The sequence below is a fragment of the Neovison vison genome, chromosome 6 (genome assembly GCF_020171115.1).
Source record: "Neovison vison isolate M4711 chromosome 6, ASM_NN_V1, whole genome shotgun sequence".
Classification (NCBI taxonomy): Eukaryota; Metazoa; Chordata; class Mammalia; order Carnivora; family Mustelidae; genus Neogale; species Neogale vison.
The window spans coordinates 217,927,872-217,949,413 of NC_058096.1; the positions used below are offsets into that span (position 1 = coordinate 217,927,872).

At 40.0% G+C, this 21,542-nt stretch overlaps 3 protein-coding genes across 3 annotated transcripts in view; all 3 read left to right on the plus strand.

Annotated features, from left to right (window-relative positions):
- LOC122909758 (olfactory receptor 7G2-like) overlaps positions 1-20,860 on the plus strand; it is a 65,206-nt gene extending 44,346 nt beyond the window's left edge. The window contains exon 2 of the mRNA XM_044254278.1: positions 19,786-20,860. Within this exon, the coding sequence (XP_044110213.1) occupies positions 19,799-20,737 (939 nt within the window). The 5' untranslated portion in view covers positions 19,786-19,798 and the 3' untranslated portion in view covers positions 20,738-20,860. The remainder of the gene's footprint in view (positions 1-19,785) is intronic.
- On the plus strand, positions 573-1,499 carry LOC122909765 (olfactory receptor 7G3-like). The gene has a single exon (XM_044254291.1). It carries the CDS (start codon positions 573-575, stop codon positions 1,497-1,499), a length of 927 nt encoding a protein of 308 aa, XP_044110226.1.
- On the plus strand, positions 6,425-7,384 carry LOC122909771 (olfactory receptor 7G1-like). Its single transcript, XM_044254297.1, has one exon. It carries the CDS (start codon positions 6,449-6,451, stop codon positions 7,382-7,384), a length of 936 nt encoding a protein of 311 aa, XP_044110232.1. The 5' UTR covers positions 6,425-6,448.
- Positions 20,861-21,542: the final 682 nt, after the last annotated feature.

A 21,542-nucleotide genomic window follows, 5' to 3' on the forward strand; every position in this document is an offset into this window, starting at 1 on the left:
ATTGTTGCTCTTATTATTTATCCTCTGTTGAGTTTGTAGGTGTTCAAAATGGTTTGATTACTATCTAGCTGAACTTCTGGGACGTGATGATATTTTAGTCTCCTACTCCTCCCCCTCTTGCTTCTTCTTCCATCTCTCTTTTTTTAAAATTTTACTTAATTATTTGAGAGAGTAAATGAGAGAGAGAGAGAGCAGGAACAGGGGGAGATACTGAGGGGAGGGAGAATCAGACTCCCTGCTGAGCAGGCAACCCAACTTAGGGCTTGATTTTGGGATTTTGGAATTAGGACCTGTGCTAAAGGCAGACACTTAACCACCCAGCCATTGTAACAGGGCAATATGTCATTCCTATTTTCTTATTAAGTACCTCTACTTCACAAATGATTGATAGAAAAAAAAAAAACTTGGGACAGGATGGTATAGCTGCGAGTGTTGAGGGAAACAAAACAGGAAAAGGAGGTGTAAAAAGGGGAGAGAGGGATGCAAGAGAAAAGATAGGCATGTTTGAGAAAGTTTCTCTTAAGATTTGTTTTCTTGTCATTTCCAACTTTTCTATCAGACCCTTCAGCAACATGAAATCCGGAAATCTCTCAGATACTCTAGAATTCTTCCTCCTGGGACTGTCAGAAGATCCAGAGCTACAGCCTCTCCTGTTCTGCCTGTTCTTGTCTGTGTATCTGATCTCTGTGTTTGGGAATCTCCTCATCATCCTGGCCATTATGTATGACACCCACCTTCACACCCCCATGTACTTCTTCCTCTCTAATCTGGCTTTTGTTGACATCTGTTTTACCACCACAACGATCCCCAAGATGCTGGTGAACATCCAGACACGGAGCAAATCCATCAGTTATGCAGGCTGCCTCACCCAAATCTGCTTTGTCCTGACTTTCGCCGGGTTGGAAAATGGAATTCTGGTCATGATGGCCTTTGATCGATTTGTGGCCATCTGTCACCCACTGAGGTACAATATCATTGTGAACCCCAAACTCTGTAGGCTGCTGGTTCTGCTGTCCTTCCTTATTAGTGTTCTGGATGCCCTTCTCCACACTTTGATGGCGCTGCGGCTTTCCTTCTGCACAGACCTGGAAATTTCCCACTTTTTCTGTGAATTAGCTCATATTCTCAAGCTTGCCTGTTCCGATATCCTCATCAATAACATTCTTGTGTATTTAGTGACCAGCCTTTTGGGTGTTATTCCTCTCTCTGGGATAATTATCTCTTACACTCTAATTGTCTCCTCTGTCCTGAAAATCCCATCAGCTGGTGGAAAGTATAAGGCATTTTCCATCTGTGGGTCACATTTAATAGTTGTTTCCTTGTTCTATGGGACAGGTTTTGGGGTTTACCTTAGTTCTGCAGCTACACAGTCCTCGAGGAAGAGTGCAATAGTATCAGTGATGTACACTGTGGTCACCCCCATGATGAATCCCTTTATCTATAGTCTGAGGAACAAGGACATGATGGGGGCTTTGAGGAGACTTATCTCTAGAATATAATATTTTCATTAATGTGTCAGCTGCTTTGGGCTTACACTGTTGGAATTTGACAGAGAGAAATAATCCAGACAGCCTGACTGACTTTGAATATATAAAGCCAGAGATCTAACAGTTAAGGGTAAGAATTTTGAAATCAGACCAGCTGTGTTTGAATCCTACCTCCACTAAAACAAGACAAATATCATATGATCTCCCTGATATGAGGAAGTGGTGATGCAACATGGGGGCTTAAGTGGGTAGGAGAAGAATCCATGAAACAAGATGGGATAGGGAGGGAGAAAAACCATAAGTGACTCTTAATCTCACGAAACAAACTGTGGGTTGCTGGGGGGAGGGGGGTTGGGAGAAGGGGGGTAGGGTTATGGACATTGGGGAGAGTATGTGCTTTTGGGTAAATTGGAAGGGGAGATGAACCATGAGAGACTATGAACAAACTGTGGGTTGCTGGGGGGAGGGGGGTTGGGAGAAGGGGGGTAGGGTTATGGACATTGGGGAGAGTATGTGCTTTTGGGTAAATTGGAAGGGGAGATGAACCATGAGAGACTATGGACTCTGAAAAACAATCTGAGGGGTTTGAAGTGGCGGGGGGTGGGAGGTTGGGGTACCAGGTGGTGGGTATTATAGAGGGCACAGCTTGCATGGAGCACTGGGTGTGGTGAAAAAATAATGAATACTGTTTTTCTGAAAATAAATAAATTGGAAAAAAAATATAAAAACAAAAAAAAACATAGCTTTGTGGTCTTTGACAATTTATTTCAACTCTAAACTCAGTTTCCTCATCTATAAAATTGATGTGATTATATTAGTTTATATTTTGGGTAGATTTGAGAAGCTTAAACTCAGTTGGTGAGGATGCATGCCTTCAGCTGTAATAAGGCAAGATTCTCAGATCCAGTGGGGTCAAATGATAAAAACAATGATCTGTCCTAACAAAAACTTCAGGGATTGCTTAGGTCCAGGCACAAAACCAGGGGAGTGCATTTCACTCTGCCATGTGGTGATGTTTTCCTATTAGGACTAGTCTCCTGGTGATCACTGATGCCTGCTCCAGTGTAGAGCCCTTTCAAAGTCAGAAACATAACCTGATAAGCCTCTCCTTGAGCTTCCTTGCAAACCAGCCATAATATTTCCGAGGAGACATCCAGAAAGCATTATTGTTATCATTAGCCCAAATTGAACTACGTGCCCTATATTCGTTTCCTATTGTCATTGTAATATGTTACAAAGTTAGCCACTTAAAACAACACAAATGTATTCTGTTGCACTCTGAAGGTCAGAAGTCTGAAATGAGCTGTATGGCAAGGTGTTAGATTCCTTCTAAAAGCTGGTTGGAGAAAAAGTTATCATTTAATAGGTACAGAGTTTCTGTTTGGGATGATAAAAATATTCAGGAAATGGATAGTGATGATGGTCCTCCAACATTGTGAGTGTTCTTAATGCCACAGCATTGTACACTTAAAATGGCTGAAATAGTAAATTTTATGTTGTTAGGTCCCCCAATAATGGGTCCCTGATCAAAGGAACGAGACTGATACAAAGTGAAGGTCAAGCAAAGCTTTATTTTGTGCCAAACATCCAGAATCAAACCGACTGGTCAGGGCCATCTCTTACAAAGAGGTGACCCCTCCCTGCCTTACCAACTAACTTTTATAGAGCAAAGGCCATGTGGTTTGGGCCTGGCCACACACAGGTGGCCAATGAGATTGCAACACACAGAAAAAGCTGCACAGTCATACTAGGTCACACATGAGTGACCAATTGAATTACAATTTACCCTAGTAGATACTTGAATGAGCCTGCCACCTTGGTCAGAATTGGCGCCCAAAAGGTGGGCATCCAAACTCCTTGGTAGCTAGGGAGACAGTATGTGCACTCTACTGATTGGATGTCTTCACCTGACCCTCTCATCTTCTGCATTTGGGCTATTATCTCCACCTGACACGACCCACCCTTGTATTTGGGCTTTGTTACCTGGGACTGGTTTCCCAGACTTGCTTTTAACTAAGTTCCCTGGAGGGGGTGGGGCGGCAGGGTCAGTTTAAGTTTTACTGCATAAACAACAAAATCACTGTTTAACCAGATGGCATCGCTCTGGCTAAATAGGCCCTTACAATGTTATACATATTTACTACAATATAAAAACTCAAAAAAATTCATTCCAATGTACCAAAGCTTTAGATACAAGAATCAGTGATTAAATATTTCTGAAGACAAAATAGGAGAACAATTTTATTACTTCAGAGAAGTTAAGCATTTCTTTTTTTTTTTTTAAGATTTTATTTATTTATTTGTCAGAGAGAGTGAGCACAGGCAGACAGAGTCGTAGGCAGAGGCAGAGGGAGAAGCAGGCCCCCCGCTGAGCAGGGAGCCCAATTTGGGACTCGATCCCAGGACGCTGGGATCATGACCTGAGCCGAAGGCAGCCGCTTAACCAACTGAGCCACCCAGGCGTCCCAAAGTTAAGCATTTCTTTAAGATTTAGTTATTTTTAGAGAAAGAGAGAGAGCATGTGAGTGTTCACACAGTGGGGGAGGGGCAGAGAGAGATGGAAAATTTTAGGCAGACTCCAGCTGAGCCCAGATGCCCACACAGGGCTCAGTCTCATGATCCCAGCCAAGATCATGACTGAGCAGAAATCAAGAGTTGGAAACTTAACTTGTAAGGGCCTATTTAGCCAGAGTGGCCCCACCTTGGTTGAACAGCCATTTTGTTGTTTATGCAGTAAAACTTAAACTGATCCTGCCCCCCCCCCCCAAGTAAAGGCCCAAATGCAGGGATGAGTTGGGTCAGGTGGAGACATCCAGTCAGTAAAGCATGCATACTGTCCCCCTAGCTACCAAGGAGTGTGTGCCTTAACTTTTGGGCGCCAATTCTGACTAAGGTGATAGGCCAGTTCAAATAGCTACTATGGGGTGAATTGTAATTCAGTTGGCCACCTGCGTGTGACCTAGCATGACTGTGTAGCTTTCTCTGTGTAGTTACTATCTCATTCACCACCAGTGTGTGGCCAGGCCCAACCGCATGGCCTTTGCTCTATAAAAATTAGTCTGTGAGGCAGGGAGGGGTCACCCTCTCTGTAAGGGGCAGCCCTGACCAGTCTGTGTGATGGCCAGTTTGATTCTTGATACTCGGCACGAAATAAAGCTTTGCTTGACCTTCACTTTGTATCAGTCTCACTCCTTTGAACATGGACCTATTATTAGAGGACCCAACATTGGGGACCCGACAAACTGAGCCACCCAGACACCTCAAAGTCAGGCATTTCTTTTTTTTTTTTTGTCTGTTTTCGCTGAAATCAAGCATTTTTTATGAGAATAAGTACAATCTAAAAGATAAGGACTAAGAAATTCAAGCACCTCAAAAATGAGCCAATAAAACAAGCTACTGATTCAATGAAAATTCAGAATTGTTCTTTCATTATAACAAGGAAAGAAAGAGCAGGGCACATAAACTTTCAGTAAATATTTTCAGATGTGATCTTGCTCACCCTACCAATAGGAACATGATTTTATTAGCACAGATACAGTTGTTAAGATATTCTGGGACGCTAAAAAATTATTCCTTTCTTCCCTCCCCTGGTAACAGTGTTCATGTGCCTATTCTAGGCTCCTTAAACTAAAATTATACAATATTTGTTCTTTTTCATCTGCTCACTTCACTGAGCATAAGTTTTTAAGGTTCATCGATGTGGTGGCACCTGTCAGAATTTCATTCCTTCTAATGGCTGAAATATAAATACATAATTTCACACCTACAATTACCATCAGGCTTCCTGATATCACTGATTACATAGAGATGCCAAAGGAGGGCATGTCCACATCTGCAATGTATGTGAAATAGAAGATGTGAGCAGAAACAGGTGGAGAGATAAGTGGTGATGGACTCATCGCATCAGGGTATCAACCATCTTGAATTCCTCAATTCTGCTGCTTTAGTCTGAAAAGAATTTGCATCGCCCTGGGATCAGAATGGAGATATAATTGTTCAGTTAATGAAGAGCTTTGGATATTGATTCTCCAGAGGTACAGAGGCTATAAATTGTGACAGCCTCGCTCAACAGCCCTGCCCCAGGAAAGAAATAGCATATCTGTGCCTCACCCTGATGATGATCTCTCTTGCCGAGGAGCCTGATGCTTCACTCCATCCTTTTCCTCTTTCTGTAGGTGGAGCACCAGTCTCCATTATCCAGCATCTAGCAGAGATGTCCTGTATCATTCCACAGTGATGTCATCTAGGTAACCTGATGTCCCTTAGTTAATGTTTGGAAATGAGGGCATATATTTTACTACAAGTTTATCCAGCAGAAAGTGTGAGGAGTACATGTGGAATCAAGACATCCATTTGCTTCCTGCCTGTCTTCTATTTTCTTGACTTTTATTTCCTTGAACCTTTCCTCCAGTCCCCAAATAGTTATCATTCTGTCAGTTTCTTTTTTCTTTCTGTGAGAAAGACATTTTTCCTTCTCAGCAGGAACATGCGCATTTGCAAATAGGATGATTGTTATTATAACAACGTTTGCTTAGTCTTTCTACTGGTTTCTGGGAGTTGGCTTGGGCAGTTTCCCTGTATCTTCCAGTTGTGGGTTTTTAACATGCTGTTGTATTATCTTTGTTTCCAGACTGTGAAGTATCTGCAGAAGGGAGTGGAGATCCAGACAGTCTCACTACCCATTTTTTCTAGTGAAGTTACCAAATTAAAGAATAGTCTAATTTTAAAAATGATGATTCCTCAACCCTTTCCAGAATTAACAAATCTTGACTCACTGCTTTATTCACTTTAGATCTTTTTTCAAAATAACAAAATAATATGCAAAGAGAAGGCATCTCTACATTGGACATTCTCCTTTCCCAACAAGGTACTTGTGCTTGGTGATACTCCTGCTGCTTGCCTAGAGGCTGACATTTCATTGTCTTATTGCCATAATCATTTCAATCAGATTCATCAACAATATGGAACCCAGAAATGAAACAGACATTTTAGAATTTCTTCTCCTGGAAGTGACAGAGGATCCAGAACTGCAGCCCCTCATCTTCAGCCTGTTCCTGTCCATGTACCTAGTCACTGTCATGGGAAACCTGCTCATCATCCTGGCTGTCATCTCGGACTCCCACCTTCACACCCCCATGTACTTCTTCCTCTCCAACCTGTCCTTTACTGACATCTGCTTAAGCACAACCACCGTCCCAAAGATGCTGGTGAACATCCAAACACAGAACCAGAGCATCACTTACACAGGCTGCCTCACACAGGTCTGCTTTGTCCTGGTTTTTGCAAGTTTGGATAGTTGTATTCTTTCAGTAATGGCTTATGACCGCTATGTGGCCATTTGTTATCCACTAAGGTACACAGTCATTATGAACTCCCACCTCTGTGGCCTCTTGATACTTCTCTCCTTGTTTATTAGCATTGTGGATGCCCTGATGCACAGCCTGATGTTGTTGCAACTGACTTTCTGCACAGACCTTGAAATCCCTCTCTTCTTCTGTGAAGTTGTTCAGATCATCAAGATTGCATGTTCTGATACCCTCATCAACAACATCCTGATATATTTTGCAACAAGCATATTTGGTGGTATTCCTCTGTGTGGAATCATTTTCTCTTACACTCAGATAGTGTCCTCTGTTTTGAGAATGCCATCAGCAGGTGGAAAGTATAAAGCTTTTTCCACCTGTGGGTCTCACCTGTCAGTTGTATCTTTGTTCTATGGGACAGCTTTTGGGGTATACATTAGTTCTGCTCTTACTAACTCTTCCAGAAACACTGCAGTGGTTTCAATGATGTACACTGTTGTCCCTCAAATGATGAACCCTTTCATATACAGCCTGAGGAACAGGGACATGAGGGGAGCCTTGAGGAAACTCATAAATAGAACACCTTTTCTGTGACTGTGTCATCTGAATGGACTGGGGTTTCTAGAATGAATCAAAGTGACAGAAATATTGGGTGAGCCAGAATGTCTGATTCTTGCATCACCAAGTTCTAGAATGATTAGAGAACTTACTGGGTAAGTTCATCTTAACTTTGGGTTGAAACTTGAACATTTGTTTAGACACATAACAGTGTCTGATAGCCATTTGTATGTCTTTATTGGAGAAGTCTCTGTTCATATCTTCTGCCCATTTTTTGATATGATTGCCTGTTTTGTGTGTGTTGAGTTTGAGGAGTTCATTATAGATCCTGGATATCAACCTTTTTTTTTTTTTTTAAGATTTTATTTATTTATTTGTCAGAGAGAGAGAGGAGCGAGAGTGAGCACAAGTAGACAGAGAGGCAGGCAGAGGCAGAGAGAGAAGCAGGCTCCCTGCCGAGCAAGGAGCCCCATGTGGGACTCGATCCCAGAACGCTGGGATCATGACCTGAGCCGAAGGCAGCTGCTTAACCAACTGAGCCACCCAGGCGTCCCTGGATATCAACCTTTTGTCTGTACTGTCATTTGCAAATATCTTCTCCCATTCCGTGGGTTGCCTCTTTGTTTTTTTGACTGTTTCCTTTGCTGTGCAGAAACTTTTGATTTTGATGAAGTCCCAAAAGTTTACTTTCGCTTTTGTTTCCTTTGCCTTTGGAGACGTATCTTGAAAGAAGTTGCTGTGGCTGATATCGACGAGATTACTGCCTATGTTCTCCTCTAGGATTCTGATGGATTCCTGTTTCACATTGAGATCTTTTATCCATTTTGAGTTTATCTGGTGTACGGTGTAAGAGAATGGTCGAGTTTCATTCTTCTACATATAGCTGTCCAGTTTTCCCAGTACCATTTATTGAAGAGACTGCCTTTTTTCCACTGTATATTTTTTCCTGTTTGTCGAAGATTAGTTGACCATAGAGTTGAGGGTCCATATCTGGGCTCTCTACTCTGTTCCACTGGTCTATGTGTCTGTTTTTATGCCAGCACCATGCTCTCTTGGTGACCACAGCTTTGTAATAAAGCTTGAAATCAGGTAACGTGATGCCCCCAGTTTTATTTTTGTTTTTCAACATTTCCTTAGCGATTCGGGGTCTCTTCTGATTCCATACAAATTTCTGGATTATTTGCTCCAGCTCTTTGAAGAATACTGGTGGAATTTTGATCGGAATGGTATTAAAAGTATAGATTGCTCTAGGCAGTATAGACATTTTAACAATGTTTATTCTTCCGATCCAAGAGCATGGAATGGTCTTCCATCTTTTTGTGTCTTCTTCAATTTCCTTCATGAGTGTTCTGTAGTTTCTCAAGTACAGATCCTTTACCTCTTTGGTTAGGTTTATTCCCAGGTATCTTATGGTTCTTGGTGCTATAGTAAATGGAATCGATTCTCTAATTTCCCTTTCTGTATTTTCATTGTTAGTGTATAAGAAAACCACTGATTTCTGCACATTGACTTTGTATCCTGCCACGTTGCTGAACTGTTGTATGAGTTCTAGTAGTTTGGGGGTGGAGTCTTTTGGGTTTTCCATATAAAGAATCATGTCATCTGTGAAGAGAGAGAGTTTGACTTCTTCATTACCAATTTGCATACCTTTTATTTCTCTTTGTTGTCTGATTGCTGTTGCTAGGACTTCTAATACTATGTTGAACAACTTGATTTCTTCTTTGAATAGCTCTGTGATGTTTCAGAAACAAATTCCATTATCAGGCTCAGTTTGTTTGGTCAGGTCCAGAGAGCTGAACCTGAGGGAGGGCATACAGTGATTTTGGGGGGATATTCCAGGAAGAAGAAAAGTAAAGAAGTTGGATGGATTGTGGAGAGGATCCAAGTAAGTCTGTAGTCACAGAGACATGATACTGCCAATTCCATACATGCAGTTCGAAAGTAAGCCTACTATGAAACATGGGAAAAGTGGATCTTTTACACCTAATTTGGTAGTTTACAAGAGTGGTCACTGGTAGACCGTGTCTCTGCAAAGGCACTATCAGCATCTACTACACTGTAATAATTTGAGATGATGGTGAAACAATTTATCTTAATTAGTGAAAAAAGCCTTGTTTCTGTTAAAAGAAAGCAACCCTGGCTCTAATGGACACGAGCAATAAAGATTGTTAAATTCTTTTTTTTTTTTTACAAGTTCTAATTTTAATTCCAGGTAGGTAACACACAGTGTTCTGTTAGTTCCAGGTGTACAATATCGTGATCAATGCTTCCATACAACACCCAGTGGTCATAACAAGTGCCCTCCTTAACTCCAATCTCCTGTTTCACCCACCCACTTCCCCTCTGGTAACCATCAGTTTATTCTCTAAAGTTAAAGAGTCTGTTTCTTGGGTGGCCTCTATCTCTTTTTTTCCTCTTTTGCTTATTTGTTTTGTTTCTTAAATTCCACATATAAGTTAAATCATACAGTATTTGTCTTTCTCTGACTGGCTTCACTTAGTGTTATACTCTCTAGCTCCATTCATGTTGTTATAAATGGCAAGATTCCATTTCTCTTTATGGCTGAATAATAGTCCATTTTATATGTCTGCTTGTATATGTTATACATAGATACATAATGAATATTATACATACACAGTGGAATATTCATTCATATACATATATGTAAGTATACATATATGTATATATACATGATGTGTGTATATATATGCATATATATACATACATATGTATTTATATACATGATGTCTTCTTTATCCATTCATCTATGAGAGGACACTTGGGCTGCTTCCATAATTTGGCTATTGTAAATAATGCTTCAATAAACATAGGAGTACATGTATACCTTTGAATTTGTGTTTTTGTATATTTGGGGTAAATACCCAGTAGTGTGATGATCAGATCATGGGGTAATTCTATTTTAACTTTTTGAGTACCTTCCATACTGTTTTCCACAGTGGCTGTAGCAGTTTGCATTCCCTCCAGTAGTGCATGAGGGGTTCTTTTTCTCCACATCCTTGCCAACACCTTTTGTTTCTTGTGTTGGTGATTTTAGGAATGTTGTATTCCTGATAACTACTTCAGAGGTAGGGAATGTAGAGGTAAACTTATTTATTTTTCTGTGTGGTGGGTTTATCTTGGGCTGGTTCCCCTCATGGACACAGATGGCTGCGACAGATATGGGCATCTTATCCTGATATGATACCTGGAGACACATCTGACTGTTGAACTCTGGCTTTGTTGTTACTTGACATTGCATTGAGTCATGCACAATAAATGCTCTTTAGTCTATTCCCTGAGTATAGGATTCTACTTAATCTAATTCTTGGTTTGGGGAAAATGATTACTGATCATATGGAATGTAACTCCTGCTGGGAAGTCCACCCCCATAAGCATTACAAACACTTAGGACAATGCCTGACAACTAGCAAGTATTCCACAGGATTTAACTGCTGTCATTGTGTTCCATATCTTACAGGTATTTAAAAAAAAAAGATTGATTTATTTATTTGAGAGAGGGAGAGCATGCGCCACTGCGTGAGAGCAGGGGGAGGGACAGAGAATCTCAAACAGATTCTCTGCTGAATGGGGATCCCACTGTGGGGCTCGATCTCATGACCCCGAGATAACAACCTGAGTGGAAACCAAGAGTTGGCTGCTTAACCAACTGAGACACCCAGGCACCTCTCTTTTATGTCTTACACAGCCTATATATTCTTAAGTCTTGTAACTCACATATTTTTTTTACCACTGTTGTCAGCAATTTGTTTTGTTGTATTTATCAATTGACTTTTCTGGTCTGAGTTTTTAAAAAAAGGGCAAAAGTTGATCTTACTTGCTTAGAAACCTCATTGGTTTTTTATTTATGTATTTTAAAGATTTTATTTTATTTTTTTTAAAAATTGTTAATATTTAATTCTCCAAGAATGGATCTACATATTCAATGTAATCCATATCAAAATTCCAGCAGTCTTAAAGATTTTATTTATTTATTTATTTTTTTTCGTAGACTGTCTTACTCTCCTCATTGAAATGTGAGTTTACTAAAAATAAATTAATCATTACTGATCAGAAGTGAGGCCATGAATATAATACCATAGAACCTACTGAAAAAAAATCCTGTTTGGATTTAGGATCTTTTCAAGTTTAGGATATAATATTTGCTTTTTTTTTTTAAATTTATTTATTTTCAGAAAAAACATTATTCATTATTTTTTCACCACACCCAGTGCTCCATGCAAGCCGTGCCCTCTATAATAGCCACCACCTGGTTCCCCAACCTCCCACCCCCCGCCACTTCAAACCCCTCAGAATGTTTTTCAGAGTCCATAGTCTCTCATGGTTCACCTCCCCTTCCAATTTACCTAAATTCCCTACTCCTCTCTAATGCCCCTTGTCCTCCATGCTATTTGTTATGCTCCACAAATAAGTGAAACCATATGATAATTGACTCTCTCTGCTTAACTTATTTCACTCAGCATAACCTCTTCCAGTCCCGTCCATGTTGCTACAAAAGTTGGGTATTCATCCTTTCTGATGGAGGCATAATACTCCATAGTGTATATGGACCACATCTTCCTTATCCATTTGTCCGTTGAAGGGCATCTTGGTTCTTTCCATAGTTGCGACCGTGGCCATTGCTGCTATAATCATTGGGGTACAGATGGCCCTTCTTTTCACGACATCTGTATCTTTGGGGTAAATACCCAGGAGTGCAATTGCAGGGTCATAGGGAAGCTCTATTTTTAATTTCTTGAGGAATCTCCACACTGTTCTCCAAAGTGGTTGCACCAACTTGCATTCCCACCAACAGTGGAAGAGGGTTCCCCTTTCTCCACATCCTCTCCAACACATGTTGTTTCCTGTCTTGCTAATTTGGGCCATTCTAACTGGTGTAAGGTGATATCTCAATGTGGTTTTAATTTGAATTTCCCTGATGGCTAGTGATGATGAACATTTTTTCATGTGTCTGATAGCCATTTGGATGTCTTGATTGGAGAAGTGTCTGTCCATATCTTCTGCCCATTTTTTGATATGATTGCCTGTTTTGTGTGTGTTGAGTTTGAGGAGTTCATTATAGATCCTGGATATCAACCTTTTGTCTGTACTGTCATTTGCAAATATCTTCTCCCATTCCGTGGGTTGCCTCTTTGTTTTTTTGACTGTTTCCTTTGCTATGCAGAAGCTTTTGATTTTGATGAAGTCCCAGAAGTTTATTTTCGCTTTTGTTTCCTTTGCCTTTGGAGACGTATCTTGAAAGAAGTTGCTGTGGCTGATATCGACGAGATTACTGCCTATGTTCTCCTCTAGGTTTCTGATGGATTCCTGTCTCACGTTGAGGTCTTTTATCCATTTTGAGTTTATCTTTGTGTACGGTGTAAGAGAATGGTTGAGTTTCATTCTTCTACATATAGCTGCCCAGTTTCCCCAGCACCATTTATTGAAGAGACTGTCTTTTTTCCACTGTATATTTTTCCTGTTTTGTCAAAGATTATTTGACCATAGAGTTGAGGATTTTTTTTTAAGATTTTATTTAATTATTTGAGAGAGCTTGCTAGCAAGAGAGCACAAGTGGGGGGAGGAACAGAGGGAGAGGGAGAAGCAGACTCCCTACTGAACTGGGAGCCCCATATGGGGGACTCAATCTCAGGACCCTGAGACCATGACCTGAACTGAAGGCTTAACTGACTGAGCCACCCAGGCATCCCTGTGCACTCACTTTTACACTCAGAACTAAATTTGAGATTTTTTTTCAAAGCATGACCCATTTTAATTAAAAAAAAAGAAATGGAAAGAGGGGTGCCTGGGTGGTTTAGTCAGTTAAATGTCTATTTTCAGCTCAGGGTGTGACTCCAGGGTCCTGGGATCCAGCCCTGCATTGAGATCCCTGCTCAGCCAGGAGCCTGCTTCTCCCTTTCCCTCTGCATCCCTTCACTCATGCTCTCTCTACCTCTTCCTCAAATAACTAAATAAAATCTTTAAAAAAAAAAAGAAAAGAATAAAAAGCTTTGGGAGGATGTATTCCCAGTTGGGAAGATGGCAGATCTTTCTTCAGTTTTGCTTTTTAATGTTGTATATACTTAACAGTGCATAAAATCTACCTGTAGATTTGAAAGAATAGTCACATAATAAGAACATTTACACTTACCCATGGATTAAAAAGAACAATGCCATCACCCTAGGACCTATCTGTGTGATCTGCCACTTAACATCACCCTCTCCTCGTTCTAGGTGCAAACACTTTTGACATTTATTTATTTATTTATTTGTCAGAGACCAAGGGAGAGAGAGCGAGTGAGTGAGCACAGGCAGACAGAGAGGCAGGCAGAGGCAGATGGAGAAGCAGGCTCCCTGCCGAGCAAGGAGCCTGATGTGGGACTCGATCCCAAGACCCTGGGATCATGACCTGAGCTGAAGGCAGCTGCTTAACCAACTGAGACACCCAGGCGTCCCGTTTACTTATTTTCTTTGAAGTTCTTCTTTTGGGTTGAATTCTATGAAATTTCAAGTATTTAATCATATTTGCCCTCTGAAACTGGCAGTAGAATTAAACATCATCCTCTTATCATCTGATACATATTCCTGTTCAATTTATAAATCTGCCTGTTTTCAAACTTGTTAGAAGTTTAATATGATGTATGCATTTTCATCTTAATTGTTTTTCTCATTATTGTACTTTGATATTTAATCATGTTGGGCATATGAATAAATAACTTATTTTCATTCCTCTGTGTTTTTACATGATATGTGGTGCGTTTTCAAAGTAGGTATCCTGTCCAATATTGATGGAAATTTTGTTTGTAAGTAGTTTTCTGTTACTATGAATAACCTGTTGGAATACTCTCATATATGTCCCTTGATGGAAATAAGAGAGCCAGTTAACACACGTTAGAAGGTCCTGATAATCTATATCACATCAGTATACTTTCAAGGACTCTGATAACCTGGTGGGAGTAAAAATAATTTATTAATTGGCATAGCTTATTGTTATGTGGCTGGGCATCTTCACATATTAACTTCCTTTTCTTTTATTATTTATAAAGTTTTAATTTAAACATTTTTTAAAATTTAAACATTTTTCAATCCAGTATAATTAGTATTATATTAGTTTTGCTATACAATAGAATGATTCAGCAGTTTTATACATTACTCAGTGCTCATGATGATAAATGTACTCTTCATCCCTCTCACCTATTTTACCCATCCCTCCACACACCTTCCTTCTGGTAACCAGCAGTTTATTCTCTGTATGTAAGAGTATTTTTTTGGGGGGGGGGTTTGTGTGGGTTTTTTTAAATAAGATCTTATGAATGTATTTATTTGAGATAGAGCAAGCAAGAGAGCACGGGCAGGGTGGGGAGAGGTAGAGGGAGATGGAGAACAGAGTCCCTGATGTGGGACTTGATCCCAGAATCCTGGGATCATGACCTGAGCCAAAGGCAGATGCTTAACTGACTGAGCCACCCTGGTGCCCTGTCTCTCTTTTTCTTTGATGATTTGTTTTGTTTCTTAAATTCTACCTATCAGTGAAATCATGTAAAATCATTTCTCTAACATATCTTGCCATATTGTTGCAAATGGGAAGATTTCATTCTTTTTTATGACTGAGAAATACTCCATTGTATGCATATACCATATCTTCTTTTTTAAAAAAATACTTTAAAAAGATATTGTCTATTTATTTGACAGAGATCACAAGTAGGCAGAGAGGCAGGCAGCGGGGGAGTGGGGAAGCAGGCTCTCTGAGCAGGCTCCCTGCCGAGCAGAGACCCCCCCTGATGTGGGGCTTGATCCCAGGACCCTGGGATCATGACCTGAGCTGAAGGCAGTGGCTCCAACCTACTGATCACCCAGGGGCCCCTATATCACATATTCTTTATCCATCCATCCATCTATGAATGGACACTTGGATTGCTTCCATAATCTGGCTATTGTAAATAATGCTGTAATGAACATAGGGATATATATATAAAAAAATATCAAATTATATATATATATATATATATATATATATATATATATGATCTTTTTGAATGAGTATTTTTGGATTCTTTGGGCAAATACCCAGTAGTAGAATTACTGGACCATATGGTAATTCCATTTTTAATTCTTTGATGAATCTTCCATATTGTTTTCCACAGTGGCTGCACCAGCTTGCATTCCCACCAACAATATGTAAAGCTTCCTTTTTCTCCACATCCTTACAAACACCTGTTTCTTGTATTTTTGAATTAATTGGCATAGCTTATTGTTAAGTCATTCTGATGTGTGTGAGGTGACATCTCATTGTGGTTTTGATTTGCATTTTCTTCATGATCACTAATCATCAGATGTTAATTATCTTTTCATTGTCCGTTGTCCATCTGTATGTCTTCATTGGAGAAATGTCTATTCATTTCCTCTGTCCATTTTTTGATTGGATTATTTTTTTTCCTGGTTGAGTTGTGTAAATTCTTTGCATATTTTGGATACTAATCCCTTATCAGATGTATCTTCTCCCATTCAGTAGACTGTTTTTTGTTCTGTTGACTGTTTCCTTAGCTGTGCAGAAACTTTTCATTTTGATGTAGTCCCAATAGTTTAATGTTGCTTTTTTGTATTTATTTAAATTCAGTTAGCCAAGGTATAGTACATCATTAGTTTTTGATACAATGTTCAATGATTCACTTGTTTCCCCTGCCTTAGGAGATTTAACTAGAAAATGTTGCTGTGGCTGATGTCAGAGAAATTGCTGCCTGTGCTTTCTTCTAGGATATTTATGGTTTCAGGTCTCAGTTTCCCTTTCTTTTAAATATATGTTTGTGGTATTTCTACTGGATTTATGTTTTTCTTATTGATTCATATGAGTTTTTAGATAATTTTAACCCACAGTCCCCTAAAGTGAACAAATACGTAAATTGAAAATACTGTGAAAAAAAAAAGAAAAAATAGTTACAATATGTAAAAAGAAGTAACAGAGTCTGCATTGATTATAGTCAAAATTGTCACACAGGATAAATTAGAATCTAATTATAAATATACTTGTAAATATACACAGTGAAGATTAAGCTTCAGGAAACAGTGATTCTTAGAAGAAAAACTTTCTTTTAAAATATTTATTTATTTATTTAACAGATTGAGAGAGAGAGAGAGAGAGAGAGAGAGGTATCACAAGTAGGCAGAGAGGCATGCAGAGAGAGAGGGGGGAAGCAGGCTCCCCACTGAGCAGAGAGCCCAATGTGGGGTTCAATCCCAGCACTCTGAGATCATGACCTGAACTGAAGGCAGTGGCTTGACCCACTGAGCCATTCAGGCACCCAGAAGAAAAACCTTTGAGAGTTTCCCATTTTATAACAACTCAGCTATATTTTTACCTGTATTATTTATATCAATATATACAAACTATATTTTCACAACTAGAATTGATATCAGACTTACTGATGTCATTCATTGGATAGAAATCCCTTCATTAATACATAAACAATGAAGACTGAAATTTAGTTAGAGAAGAATGGTGTATCTATATTTGCAAATTATTTGAAATGGAGATGAACAAGAAATTAAAAATAGAGCTTCCCTATGACCCTGCAATTGTACTCCTGGGTATTTACCCCAAAGATACAGATGGAGTGAAAAGAAGGGCCATCTGTATCCCAATGTTTATAGCAGCAATGGCCACGGTCGCCAACCTGTGGAAAGAACCAAGATGCCCTTCAATGGACGAATGGATAAGGAAGATGTGGTCCATGTACACTATGGTGTATTATGCCTCCATCATAAAGGATGAATACCCAACTTTTGTAGCAACATGGATGGGACTGGAAGAGATTATGCTGAGTGAAATAAGTCAAGCAGAGAGAGTCAATTATCATATGGTTTCACTTATTTGTGGAGCATAACAAATAGCATGGAGGACAAGGGGAGTTAGAGAGGAGAAGGGAGTTGAGGGAAATTGGAAGGGGAGGTGAACCATGAGAGACTATGGACTCTGAAAAACAATCTGAGGGTTTTGAAGGGGCGGGGGGTGGGAGGTTGGGGAACCAGGTGGTGGGTATTATAGAGGGCACAGATTGCATGGAGCACTGGGTGTGGTGCAAAAATAATAAATACTCTTACGCTGAATAGAAATAAAAAATTAAAAAAAAAAAAGAAATGGAGATGAACAGACCCAAATGTACATGAGGTACACCTGGTCTTGTAGGGTCAAGAAAGGACCACCCTGAATTCCACTGTTCTATAGAGTGCTGGTCTTTAAGGATTTACACTGCCTTGGGATGTCTGTGACAGAAAAATTGCTTAGTTAATGAGGAGCTTTGGAAATTGAACCTCTAGGGATACAGACACTGCAATCTGGCTGTGACCGCCTCATTCAACATGAAAAGTAGTAAGTAATGCACCTAAGCCGCCTCCCATAGGCAATCGCTCTTGCTCAGGCGCCCGGGTCTCACTCAATCCCTCTGCCCTTCCTGAGAGCAGATATTCCATAAGGTTCATCAGAAATGTCAGTCATTATTCCAGTCTGATGCCAACAGGTAACCTAATATCCCTTACTCAGTGTTTGGAAACGGGAGCAGATGTCTTACTACAGGTTCATCTGAGGCAGCTGTGAAAAGAGCACATATACCAGGTGATTGAAACCAAGTCACACATGGTCCTCCCTCCTGTCTTGTCTTCATATGTTTCCTTGCGCTTTTTGCCATCATTCCATTTACTAATATCTTTTTACTCACTTGTATGACCAGGACCATTTCCTCCTGAGTACAAATTTGCCTTTTAAAAAACACGAGTGTTGGGGTTCTTGGGTGGCTCAGTTTGTTAAGCTTCTGCCTTCTGCTCAGGTCATGATCCCAGAGTTCTGGGATTGAAACCTGCATCGGGCTCCTTGCTCAGTGGAGAGCCTGCTTCTGTCTCCCTCTGCTTATGCTCTCTCTCAAATAAATGAATAAAATCTTTAAAAAATAAAGTATAAAAAACATGACCATTATAAAATTTTCTGGCATTTATTTATAATCTTGTAGTGGTAAGAGGGCAGGAAGTTTGGAAAAACTTGTTTCTTGACATATTTATGTATTATCTCAGTTGTCTAACTCTGAAGTCTGTAGAGAGCAACCTTTTTATTTTTAAAGATTTATTGATTTATTTTAGAGGGAGAGAGCATCTCAAGCAGACCTCCCACTGAGTATGGAGCCCAAAGCAGGGCAGGATCTCACAACCCTGAGTTCATGACCTGAGCTTACACCAAGAGTTGGATCCTTAACTGACTGCGCCACCGAGGTGCCCCCCAGAGAGAATCTTCAGGTGACTTCCCAGTCTGTTTCTTTTTATAAAATTACCAAATGTGTCTTTTTTTTTTCAGAAGTAAACATCATTATTGAAGTGTAACATACACAAAGAAAGGTACACTAATTGATGAATTTTCTTAGAGTGGATCAAACCCACATAACAACTAAGTCTGGGGTGCCTGGGTGGCTCAGTGGGTTGAGGCCTCTGCCTTCGGCTCAGGTCGTGGTCCCAGGATTTTGGGATCGAGCCCCGCGTCGAGCTCTCTGCTCAGCAGGGAGCCTGCTTCCTCCTCTCTCTCTCTCTCTGCCTGCCTCTCTGCCTACTTGTGATCTCTATCTGTCAAATAAAATAAATGAAATCTTTAAAAGAAAACAACTAAGTCTGATCAAGATATTAAGCATTATAAGTTGTTCACATTCTGCATATCAGTTTATCTTTTTATCTTTTAAAAAAAGATTTTATTCATTTGAGAGAGCATGAGCAGGGGGAAGGGGCAGAGGGAGAGGGAGAGAGAAAAGCCTGACATTGGGTTCAATCCCAGGACTCTGAGATTTTGACCTGAGCTGAAGTGAGATGCTTAACTGACTGAGCCACCCAGGTACCCCTAAAATTACTGAATGTTTTAAATAAACAGAGCATCATAAACAAGGTAATTTTTTAAAATGACTATCTGTTAACCCTCCTCAGACTTAACAATGGTTGATTCTCTGCAATATCAAGGTTTTTATTTTAAAGGTTTTTATTTTTTTTAAAGGTTTTTATTTATTTTATTTGTTTTTATTTATTTTTTTTAGGTTTTATTTATTTTTTTAAAGGTTTTTATTTATTTTATTTTTTAAAGGTTTTTATTTATTTTATTTGTCAGAGAGAGAGACAGAGCACAGCAGGGGGAGAGGCAGACAGAGGGAGAAGCAGGCTGCCTGCTGGGCAAGGAGCCTGATATGGGACTCTGACCCCAGCATGACCTGAGCTGAGGGGAGACACTTAACTGAGACATGTAGGCATCCCAGGTTTTTATTATTTTTAAAGAAACAGAATAATATACATGCAGAAGTCACCATCTCTTATTCCTTCCTATTAGTTTTCATCCCATCCCAAGATGGTTTTTGCCTCTAGTGGTGCTTGTCCTTTTCTTTTAGAAAACACACATTTGATTGACTCCATCTTTCCATCAGATTCATCAACAACATGGAAGCCAGAAATGATACACATGTTTCAGATTTCCTTCTCATGAGAGTGACAGAGGATCCAGAACTGCAGTTCCCCCTCTTCATCCTGTTCCTGTCCATGTACCTGGTCACCATCCTGGGAAACCTGCTCATCATCCTGGCTGTCAGCTCGGACTCCCACCTCCACACCCCCATGTACTTCTTCCTTTCTAATCTGTCTATTAATGACATCTGTTTAAGCACAACCACGATCCCAAAGATGCTGGTGAACATCCAAACACAGAATCAGCTCATCAGTTACACAGGCTGCCTCACCCAGATCTGCTTTATCCTGGTTTTTGCAAGTTTAGAAAGTAGTCTTCTTGCAGTAATGGCCTATGACCGCTACGTGGCCATTTGTCATCCACTAAGATACACAGTCATTATGAACTCCCGCCTCTGTGGCCTGCTGGTTTTACTCCCCCTGTTCATTATCATTGTGGATGCCCTGATGCACAGTCTGATGGTGTTGCAACTGACCTTCTGCACGGACTTTGAAATCCCTCTCTTCTTCTGTGAAGTTGTTCAGGTCATCCAGCTTGCATGTTCTGATACCCTCATCAATAACATCCTGATATATTTTGCAACGAGCATATTTGGTGGTATTCCTCTGTGTGGAATCATTTTCTCTTACACTCAGATAGTGTCCTCTGTTTTGAGAATGCCATCAGCAGGTGGAAAGTATAAAGCTTTTTCCACCTGTGGGTCTCACCTGTCAGTTGTATCTTTGTTCTATGGGACAGGTTTGGGGGTGTACATTAGTTCTGCTCTTACTAACTCTTCCAGAAACACTGCAGTGGTTTCAATGATGTACACTGTTGTCCCTCAAATGATGAACCCTTTCATATACAGCCTGAGGAACAGGGACATGAAGGGAGCCTTGAGGAAACTCAGAAATAGAACATCTTCTCTTCTGTGACTGTGTCATCTGAATGGACTGGGGTTTCTAGAATGAATCAAAGTGACAGAAATATTGGGTGAGCCACAATGTCTGATTCTTGTATCACCAAGTTCTTCTAGAATGACTAGAGAACTTACTGGGTAAGTTCATCTTACCTTTGGGTTGAAACTTGATTTGTTCTTTGAGTAGCTCTTGTGAGGTTTTGAAAATGAGTTCTAATTCCTAAGCCTCGTATTTTTGGTGGTGTCTTCACAAGCTGTCCCAAGGCAAGTGTTATACAGATACCAAAATGTCAGAAGAGAAGTGGGAAAAGTTGGATAGGTCAGGAAAGGATCAAATAAGTCTGTGGTTATAGCAGAGACTTGAGTCTGCCTGATCTCATGGTTAGGGCCATGCGAACTACACTCTAGAGACAAGCCAAGTATATGACATGGTGTGTATATAGGGGGAGCTGTTCTTTCATACTCCAGTAATTCCTGAGACCTGTCACTGGTAAACTATGTCAGTGCAGGGCAACATCAGCATTAACTGTACTCAGTTTTAAAATCTGCAAAACTGCTATAGTGTGATTATCTCATTGATTTGAGATGGTCATTAGGCCTTTGATCCTGATCGGTGAGAAAGCCGTCATATCTACTAAGAGAAAATAATCCTGATTGTAAAATACCAAAACAATAAATATGTTTATAATTTCCCTGATGATTGGTGATGGTGAGCATCTTTCCATGTATCTGTGGCCATCTATATGTTTTCTTTGGAAAAAGGTCTGTTCATGTCTTCTGACCATTTTTTAAATGGATTTCATTTTGGGGGTGTTGAGTTT